Genomic DNA, 11,154 nt, shown 5'->3' on the forward strand with positions numbered 1-11,154 from the left:
CTTGCTGTTCCAACAGGACAATGCACGTCCGCATGTATCCCGTGCCACCCAACGTGCTCTAGAAGGTGTAAGTCAACTACCCTGGCCAGCAAGATCTCCGGATCTGTCCCCCATTGAGCATGTTTGGGACTGGATGAAGCGTCGTCTCACGCGGTCTGCACGTCCAGCACGAACGCTGGTCCAACTGAGGCGCCAGGTGGAAATGGCATGGCAAGCCGTTCCACAGGACTACATCCAGCATCTCTACGATCGTCTCCATGGGAGAATAGCAGCCTGCATTGCTGCGAAAGGTGGATATACACTGTACTAGTGCCGACATTGTGCATGCTCTGTTGCCTGTGTCTATGTGCCTGTGGTTCTGTCAGTGTGATCATGTGATGTATCTGACCCCAGGAATGTGTCAATAAAGTTTCCCCTTCCTGGGACAATGAATTCACGGTGTTCTTATTTCAATTTCCAGGAGTGTATTTACAACTAACACAAATAAGCTAATGTACCTTCCACAGGTCCCAAGTGGAATGATCATCATTTTTTTATGGACACTACATAAAATTGTCATTTTACAACACTCATTTTCTAAGATCGTATTAATGCACTGAATTTAAAATTTTAAAAAAATGTTGTTTTTACTTCGTAAGGTAATAAACATACAATAGAACTACTACAATACTTATTTACAATGAACACACCACTGCACTGAAATGGTGCAGAAGTTATATTGTACTTTATATGTAAATAAACACATTAATGCACTGAAATGGTGCAGAACTTAGATTGTACTTTATATGTATATGATCAACTGATTCTACTGAGAAATTCATCAATGGAGTAGAAGGAGTTGGCCACCAATAAATCTTTTAGGGTTCTCTTAAAGTGAATTTCATTGGTTGTTAAGCTTTCTATGACTGGTGGCAAGTTATTGAAAATGTGAGTTCCTGAATAATGCACACCTATTTGTACAAGAGGAAGTGACTTTAAATCCTTGTGAAGATTATTCTTATTCCCAGTATTGATTCCATGAACTGAGCTGTTGGTTTGAAAAAGTGAAATTTTTTTAATGACAAATTTCATTAAGGATAAAATATATTGGGAAGCAGTAGTTAGTACCCCTAGTTCCCTAAACAGGCCTCTGCAGGATGTTCTTGATTTCACACCACACATAACTCTCTTATTGCACGTTTTGTGCCCGGAAAACTTTAGCTTGGCTTGATGAATTACCCAAAAAAATAATCCCATATGACGTTATGAAGTGAAAGTAAGCATAGTATCCCAGCTTTTTCATTTTTATACCTCCTATTTCTGGCAGAATCCGCATTGCATTTAGAGATCCGTTTAGACGCTTCAGCAGTTCTGTCGTGTGCTCCTCCTAGTTGAATTTATTATCTACCTGTAATCCCAGGAATTTAACACTGTCCACTTGTTCTATCTGCTTGTCATCATATGTTAAGCATATAGTCGTGGGACACCCCGACACCCCTTATAAGTTCTAAACTGTATGTAGTGTGTTTTTCAAAGTTTATAGACAGATATTTGGCTAGGAACCAGTGATTAATGTTCACAAATATTTTATCAGACGATCTTTCTAAGACTACATTTGATTTGCTATTTATTGCAATGTTTGTATCATCGGCAAACAAAACAAACTTGGCTTATGATAATGTTACTGATGAAAGGTCATTGATATACACAAGAAAAAGTAAGGGCCCTAAGATGGAACCTTGTGGGACCCCACAAGTAATTAATTCCCAGTTGGATGATGCCTGATAGCTTAATACATGTCTCTTTCCTAATAACACTCTTTGTTTCCTGCCAGAGATATAAGATTTGAACCATTTTGCAGGATTTCCTGTTGTTCCATAATATTCTAATTTACTTAAAAGGATGTTGTGATTTACACAGCCAAATGCCTTTGACAGATCACATAATATACCAATTGCCTGCAATTTTTTGTCTAATGAATTAAGTGCATTTTCATTGTAAGTGTAGATAGGCTTCTCAGTATCAGAACCCAGTCAGCCAAACTACAGGGTGCTTCAGAAACGACTTTACAACTTTGAAAATTCATATAAATTAATTCGTAGTAGCTACAGAGGTGATTGCAATGTCAATTTGTAGGGAAATACATCAAGTTTTATCTCGCGTAGTTCGCTAGTGCCGAATCGTATCGTAAGGAGCGCTAGCGGCAGTTCCGTTAAAGATGGCTGCTATCAATGGACCCCGAGCGTGCTAGCTGTGTGTTTTGGTGTAGTGTAGTTGGATATGTTGCAACCATTTTTGATACCACAGATTGAGAGGGTGACCAAGAACGAAATGTTTACTTCATGCAAGAAGGTGCCCCACCCCACTACCCGGCTGACGTCTGGGATTTTCTCAGTGACCACTTTCCAGGTCGAAGTATTGGCCGTGATGCGCCAATTGCATCGCTCCCTGTTTGTGCCTCTGCGCCGGCTTCTCTACCTGAACTTAGAGCAAGAATTTACGCCGCCACTGAGCAAGTTTCACTTGCAATGCTACAGCGAGTTTGGGTAGAAATTGACTTCCGATGGGATGTGTGCAGGAAAACCAACGGAAGCCACATACAACATCTTTAGTTCAAGATAAAAAAAGTCGATGTGTTTCCCTACAAAATAACACTAAACACAGCTGTATATCTTCTTTCAATACATTTATATGAATTTTTAAAGGTATTAAGTCCTATTTAAAATCGTGTAGATTTTACAATTTGTTTTTCAACAGCTAATGAAGTAATCAACGTAAATCTTAATCCACATTATTTATTGGTTCTCGGACAAGTTTTTTCTGATTTTTTAAAAGAAATTCGTTATCATTTAGCCTACCAATTTAATAACAGAAGTTGCTCCGTCCAAAATGAGATGTGCCCATTGTAGAAGTCCTGCAGTCTACAGATCTTATCTGAAATAAAATAATAATAATAATAATTTCCTTACCTACATTATATCGTGCATGGACTAATAGCACAGTTTTTTTGAAAGTCCTCAAAATAGTAAAATGGCAGACGTTTGAAACAAAGATGTACTTTCGCCGTGTGTTGTTGGTCACGTTTTTTGCAATAGGTAATGAATAAATTGAAATAAAACAAAATCATTCCATTACTCCTTGCAAATATGCCCGAGGGATAATTTAACGAAATCAGAAATTCAGCCTGCAATCTATTCCGTCAACTTGAGATACTTTGCGCCGTGAGACAGAGAGATTCCTCACGCATGTTTTCAAGGAGTATTGGACTGATTTTGTTTTATTTCAGTTTATTCGTTACGTACTGCAAAAAACGTGATCAACAACACACGACAAAACTACATCTTTGTTTCCAACGTCTCCACTTTATTATTTTGTCAAATTTAAAAAGAAACCTGTGCTATTACTATGTGCACAGTACCCTATAGATTAAGAAAATTGTTTGTTTTTTGATTTCAGATAAGGTTCGCAGACTGCAAGACTTCCGTCATGGGTACACCAAGTTCTGGACAGAGCAACTTTAACTCCTCCGACAGGGCGCTAAATGATGATTGAGTTTCTTAAAACAATAAGAAAATATTGTCCAAGAATCAATAAATAGCGTGCAAAAATATTTACGTTGATTGCTTCATTAGTTTTCCCCCAAAAAATCGTAAGATCGCTTATTTGATTGGCTAACTGAGGAGAATGGACCCGTAAGTAGGCTGTATTAACACAAGGGAGTGAGTGGGCATCTAACGCTAGAAAACTCAGCCACTATAGTCTTATTAAAATGATTTGGTAGTTGACACTTCACGCGTTGGAGCTGGTTTCCTGTAATCAGAGCGGTCAACGTCACGCCGGAACCGTTCGCGGTTGTCAAACTGCCACAACTGGTCACTTCACTAGCAATTCCTTCTTGATGTGTGTGGATCCCGAATCACGAGTCTGGGACCTTTGTTTCGGGTTTCATCACACATGATAACCACACGAAAAACAACAGACTCACACGCACACGCACAATGATGCTTATGAAATTGTACACGTTTCGTACACTGTAGTAACCAAACGCTGTAGGATACGTCTGCACAGCTATTCAGTGTCACATAGATAGTTGTCACCACAGTCATAAATATAGCTACATAACCCAGGGTTGAGACATAGTGGAATGATCAGTGTACGGACACAACAAAATGTGACTTGTAGAAGGTCATAGGTTCGAATGTCGTCGAATGTAGGAAACTTTTTTTAGTTTCTTAATCTAATCAAAACAGTACGATTATATGTAATTCTTTTATTTCTAATTCTTTGGCGTGTCATTTTCATCATGGTACTGACTTTCACATTTGCTCTTATTTTTCTTCCTACGATTTGTTTTTCGTTTAGAATCTGACTATAAACTCCAACCAAGTACCAACGACGACTGTTCATCGTTTGGTAACGCGACAGCTTGTGTAGCCAGTGTGAGAATAGTTCCAGGTTACTAATGACAGCGAGAAATTACAATTTGCCTTTAGCGATGAACCTCTCTCGAGTTTGGTCGTAGAGGTTAACTTTGATCGCTGTGGACAAAGCGATCGCGATTCTACATCTATATCTATATTTATACTCCGCAAGTCACCCAACGGTGTGTGGCGGAGGGCACTTTACGTGCCACTGTCATTACCTCCCATCCCTGTTCCAGTCGCGTATGGTTCGCGGGAAGAACGACTGCCGGAATGCCTCCGTGTGCGCTCGAGTCTCTCTAATTCTACATTCGTGATCTCCTCGGGAGGTATAAGTAGAGGGAAGCAATATATTCGATACCTCATCGAGAAACGCACCCTGTCGAAACCTGGCGAGCAAGCTACACCGCGATGCAGAGCGCCTCTCTTGCAGAGTCTGCTACTTTATTTTCCTAAACTTCTCCCTAACGCTATCACGCTTAGCAAATAACCCTGTGACGAAACGCGCCGCTCTTCTTTGGATCTTCTCTACCTCCTCTGTCAACCCGACCTGGTACAGATCCCACACTGATGAGCAATATTCAAGTCGAACAAGTGTTTTGTAAGCCACCTCCTTTGTTGATGGACTACATTTTCTAAGGACTCTCCCAATGAATCTCAACCTCGCACCCGCCTTACCAACAATTAATTTTATATGATCATTCCACTTCAAGTCGTTCCGTACGCATACACCCAGATATTTTACAGAAGTAAATGCTACCAGTGTTTGTTCCCCTATCACATAATCATACAGTAAAGGATGTCGCATTGTCCTGCTGGAATTGCCCATGTCGGTCGGAATGCTTTAGTTGTGCCTCAGATCACTGACTGTCATTTTCTCGGATACATTGCACATCATAAGGTTGTGGTTAGCTTAGGACGTTTGGTTTAAATTTAGGACAACAAAGCGCTTCATCTGCCGTAGTTTAGTCACTGATCACTTAACATCAGCTGTCGACAGAGCATCTCGCATTTATGACACATCTTGCGGCAGCCGATTCCAACATCGCTCCGCGTTACACACTAACAGCATTTGTGAAGCGACCTACCGCCTTCGTGCGTCATCTATAACCGAGCGGTAGCCTGCAGCCTGTGTGGCAACACTGCAGCGGCAAGTGACGTGTCACCTGTCAGAATCGTATCTATATGTATTAGGGGTTCCATGTCACTCCAACTGCACACGCCCCACACCATTACAGAGCTTCCACCAGCTTGAACAGTCCCCTGCTGACAAGCAGGGTCCATGGATTCATGAGGTTTTCTGCATATCCGTAAACGCCCATCCGCTCGATACAATTTGAAACGAGACTCGTCTGACCAGGCAACATGTTTGCAGTCATCAACAGTCCAATGTCGGTGTTGATGGGCCCAGGCGAGGCGTGCAGTCGTCAAGGGCACACAAGTGGGCCTTCGGCTCCAAAGGCCCATGTCCATGATGTTTCGTTGAATGGTTTCCACACTGACACTTGTTGATGGCCCAGCAGTGAAATTTGCAGCAATTTTCGGAAGGGTTGCACTTCTGTCATCTTGAACGATTCTCTTCAGTCGTCATTGGTCTCGTTCTTGCAGCACATTTATCCGGCCGCAGTTTGAAGGGGTCGAATTGTGTCCTTCCGAGTGGCGGGGTGATCCTTTCAAAGAACTGCCACACAAGTTGGACCTCCTGTGCCTGTTGTGCAACAGTGCTGGTATCAGTGGTTGCGTGAACATTGGCACATCGGTAAACGAGATTCTGAACGTCCACGCAAAAGATGTATTATAAGGGCAACGGTGGCAGATCGTAGAGCTACCACAGATAAGAGGGTTTGTGAGCCGAGACGCGTCAACACGAACCCGTGCGAACCGGTTGTTAGCAGTGGGACTATAGGCATGCGCATCTCTAGGTCTCAGTTCCACTCACCCACTCAGATCACTGACTGCCGTTTTCTCGGATACATTGCACATCAGAAGGTTGTGGTTGGCTTAGGACGTTGCTTTAAATTCAGGACAACAAAGCGCGTCATCTGCCGTAGTTTAGTCACTTAACATCAGCTGTCGACAGAGCATCTCGCATTTCCGACACCTCGCGGCAGCCGCTTCCAACATCGCTCCGCGTTACCCACTAACAGCATTTGTCATACGACCCGCCGCCTTTGTCTGTCGTCTATAACCGAGCGGTAGCCAGCTGCCGCTGTGGCAACGCTGTAGCGGCGAGTGACGGACGTCAAGTATCAAGTAATTTTAATCGGCGTGTGGCTCTCAACAGTACCTGAAGGCCAGTGAGTAGAGCCGGCGTGGGGCACGTGTTGTTAGAGCAGTTGGCAGAGGCACCGTCGAGCATCGCTGGCGCCGCGGATCCGCCACGCAGGAGGGCGGCGGGCGCGGCGGCGCGGGTGGCGCAGGAGCGGGCCCGGAGGACCGCGAGCAGAGCGACGGCCGCCGCCGCGGCGCTCAGCCACAGCAGCGCCGCGACCAGCCGCTGGCGCCGCATGCCGCCGTCTGATGGCGCTCCTCCCTCCCTCCCGCCGCAGCGGCCGGCGAGGCGGCTGCGGCACTGAGAGCCAGTCTGACGCCGGGTAAATACCGCGCTGAGCCCAGCCGCACACGCGCGGATCTAGACGAACAACTGTTTAGTTTTTAAAATGAGACCAAGGTTCGTTAAGAACTAGCTGATCCCCACGACGCGTCGCCCTGGCTCTGGGCGCTAAATGGAAAAGAAATAAAACAGAAACGGGACGTTTCTAACACACGGCGAAAAAAAAATTAGTACACACTCTTAGCAGTTTCCATTTCACTCAATATTTATTGTTGCAACAGTGCTTATGGAATACATGAAATGATTACATTTGCAGTTCAATAGCACAAGCGGTTCTGAGATACCAGGTATGCTGAAACACACATTTGACACTGAAGAGCCACAGAAACTGGTTCACCTGCCTAATATCGTGTAGAACCCCCTCCAGCACACAGAAGTGGCGCACCGCGACGTGGCATGCACTCGACTAATGTCTGAAGTAGTGCTGGAGGCAACTGACACCGTGAATCCTGCAGGGCCGTCTATAAATCCGGGACTGGAGATCTATTCTGAACAAAACGTTGCAAGGCATCCCAGATATGCTGAATAATCTTCATGTCTGGGGAGTTTGGCGGCCAGCGGAATTGTTTAAACTCAGAAGATTGTTCCTGGAGCCACTCTGCAGCAATTGTGGACGTGTGCGGTGTCGCATTGTCCTGCTGGAATTGCCCATTTCCGTCGGAATGCAGAATGAATGGATGCAGGTGATCAGACAGGATGCTTACGTACGTTTCACCTGTCAGAATCGTATCTAGATGTATTAGGGGTTCCATCTCACTCCAACTGCACACGCCCCACACCATTACAGAGCCTCCACCAGCTTGAACAGTCTCCTGCTGACATGCAGCGTCCATGGATTCATGAGGTTTTCTCCAACCGTCCATCCATTCGATACAATTTGAAACGAGACTCGTCCACCAAGGCAACATGTTTCCAGCCATCAACAGTCACATGTCGGTGTTGACGGGGCTAGGCGAGACGTAAAGCTTTGTGTCGTGCAGTCATCAAGGGCACCCAAGTGGGCCTTCGGCTCCTAAAGCCCATATCGATGATGTTCCGTTGAACGGCTCGCACGTTGACACTTGTTGATGGCCCAGCATTGAAATCTGCAGCAATTTGCGGAAGTGTTGCACTTCTGTAACGTTGAACGACTCTCTTCAGTCGTCGTTGGTCCCGTTCTTGAAGGATCTTTTTCCGACCGCAGCGATGTCGGAGAGTTGGTGTTTTACCGGATTCCTCATATTCACGGTACACTCGTAAAATGGTCGTACGGGAGAATCCTCACTGCATCCCTACCTCGAAGATACTGTGTCCCATCGCTCGTGCGGCGACTATAACACCACATTCAAACTCACTTGATAACCTGCCATTGTAGCAGCAGTAACCGATCTAACAACTGCGCCAGACACTTGTTGTCTTGTATAGGCGTTGCCGACCGCAGCGCCGTATTCTGTCTGTTTACATATCTCTGTATTTGAATACGCATTCTTATACCGGTTTCTTTCACGCTCCAGTGTAGTACGTGGGGTGTAGCCTGCTTGGGCGGCAATGCAGGCAATGACTCTGGCATCCTGTCGATCGTACAGGTGACGAATACGTCCTAGAGTACGTTATGCCACGCCCGTTCGACCTGTTCACGTAGTTCTGTAAGAGCGAGTAGCGTGAATCACTTCCCATTCCATGATATCCCACAGGTGCTCGATTGTAGATATTTCTGGAGATCGTGCTGGCCAGGTAAGTTGCTCCACGTCTTACAGAGCACATTTTCACTGGTAGTTATAGGCGAGTATTATCCTTTTGGAACAACTGTAATATATTCGTTATTCGTTGCTACCATAGTGTTACCTTGAAGCTGTGAGAAAGGAGTACAGGCGTTCCAAGGCGCGGAAGCAGAGACGATGCCGAGGGCAGATGAAACTAGGAGAGATATTGTTACATGAAGTAAACAGTAAGGGGAGAGCCTTGCGAAAATGCAGACGCCCCCAGACGCGGTCCCAGGGTGTTAGTTACTCTTCAAGGAATTAACATGTAACTTCATATGTCGTCTAGACGCTGTAGTAGGTTGTCATCGTAGGACGTTATAACCAACAGGCACGTACTAGTTTATAGAGCCAGCTTGATACCAGCCCTGAGAACGGCAACGTCAGTAGACTCACATGGGTTAGAAAGAGAGCGAAAACGCCAAAAACTGTTGACGTAGCAGTCCCTACTCCGGGGAGCCCTAGGGGCGGGTCTAAATGACGTATAACAATAATGTTGTAAGCCTTATTTGGCAGAGCAGTTACGTTTAGCTTTCAGCTGAACAATGTTTATACCAAATACGGACTTACTTAGTGCAACTGCATTAACATCCCCGCCTTAGGAGCAGTAGAGGGGACCTAATTAAACCATCATTGGCAGGGACCTGCAAGAGAACTACGGGATTGGCCGGGTGGTTTTAAGTGGGAAAAAGTGCCCCCACGCGACTCTTTAAAACCCCTAGATTCCGCATTTTGGCAGAGTTCTGTCAGACGATCTTGCCCCCGAATCCGCGTTTTTGCAACTAATTTGTTGCATTAAGATGCTGCTAGTGTTTGCTGCTGTGGTTAGCATCCACTCCTGGAACTTCTGCACTGTCTTCTGTTGTAACAGTGTTATTCATGCTTTTTCTAACCCTAGAACTAGTCTCCAGTGTATTAGTTGGTCCTGCCTGGAATAAAAAACTATTTCAAAACCCTGTTTGTCTAAGAGTCTCCACAACTAATTCTCTACCGAGTCTCACCACCTGCATTTCTAGAAAACGCCTGTACCACTGTTGGCTCAGATAGAAGAAAACAATCAAATGCCTTCACTGTGAATTGTCTTTCTGCCTTCTGCTCTGTACCGCTCGAGAGTGCAGACTGACCAGCAACTCCTTTTTCCCTCTCCCACCTATGTCAGGACATGACACAACGTATCAACTTCCTGTTGCAAGAACGGCAAAAGAAAGGTCTAACAATATTCTGCACGTACCGATCTCTGTTTAGAGTCCCTCTAGAAACATCAAAGGTGAACGAGAGTTGTTTATCGCATTCCAGAACATAAGGCCTCGGATGGGGCCAGTGCGTCTTGGACGAATGCACTGTACTTGACAGCGCTCACCAGGTCTACATCACACACGCAAACGAGCATCGCTTGCGTGCAGCCAGATTCTGCTTTCATCACTGAAGACCATGGCGCGCTATTCTATGTTTCAAGTGATCCTCTGACGGCACCACTCGAGTCGTTCTCGTCGATGCTGTGGCGTGAGTGGAAGACGGCCTAGAGGTGTGTATGCCTATAGTCCCACTGCCAATAACCTGTTCGTAACAGTTCGTGTTGACACGTGTGGGATCACAATCCCTCTTATCTGTACTGTGGTAGCTGTACGATCTGCCACCGTTACCCTGGCGGGCGCCTGTGCTGCGTGGACGTTCATAATCTAGTTTATGGGTGTAAGAATGTTCGCGTAAGCACTGATTCCATCACTGTTGCCCGACTGGCGCAGTAGAACCAATTTGTGTGGCAATTCTTTGAAAGGATCACCCCACCACTTGTAAGGCCACAGTTTGACCCTTAAAACTTGGTCAGCTGTCTGTAGAAAGCACGAATGCGTCTCTTTGGCATGGCTGCAGGCTTGCTTCACCATTTTTGTCCAACTTTTTCTCCAACCTCTCTCTGTCTCTCCTCATGCCCCCTCTGTGCTCCCCTCTTTCTCTTCATCTCTGCCCACATTTGGGGTAGTAAATTCAGTTGCTGCTAGTCTCTGACCAATGGTGCAGGATGACTTAGAACGTTGCAGGGAGTGCATTACTAGTTCTCAAATGGCAGACGTGGGAGTGAAAGAGTACAGAATACAGTGATCCTCTCTTGTGAGGGTTGAGACGTGGTCGACCAGAATATTGACGACAAGCACGTCTTCCCTCAGGTTCCCACACAGTCCAACATCGGACCACTGTCACAACCGAATGCCACGCAAATATATTTGACCAGCTGAAACACGTATGTTGTGCGGCAGCGATGCTGAGGCATTGTAGAATCTCTGACCAGAGCAGTTGCGCTCGAAGCGCAGTGCAGTACAGTTGTATCTCGCGAGCAGTCGCGTAATGTTGTGTGTCGCGAGCAGTCGCGTAAAGTAGTCTGTTGGTAGCTGCCGCGGAGAGT

General features: G+C 45.5%; 1 protein-coding gene across 1 annotated transcript in view; it reads right to left on the reverse strand.

Annotated features, from left to right (window-relative positions):
- Positions 1-6,909, reverse strand: part of LOC126235018 (galactoside alpha-(1,2)-fucosyltransferase 2-like) — a 95,294-nt gene extending 88,385 nt beyond the window's left edge. The window contains exon 1 of the mRNA XM_049943753.1: positions 6,688-6,909. Within this exon, the coding sequence (XP_049799710.1) occupies positions 6,688-6,909 (222 nt within the window). The remainder of the gene's footprint in view (positions 1-6,687) is intronic.
- Positions 6,910-11,154: the final 4,245 nt, after the last annotated feature.

The sequence above is a fragment of the Schistocerca nitens genome, chromosome 2 (assembly GCF_023898315.1).
Source record: "Schistocerca nitens isolate TAMUIC-IGC-003100 chromosome 2, iqSchNite1.1, whole genome shotgun sequence".
Lineage (NCBI taxonomy): Eukaryota > Metazoa > Arthropoda > Insecta > Orthoptera > Acrididae > Schistocerca > Schistocerca nitens.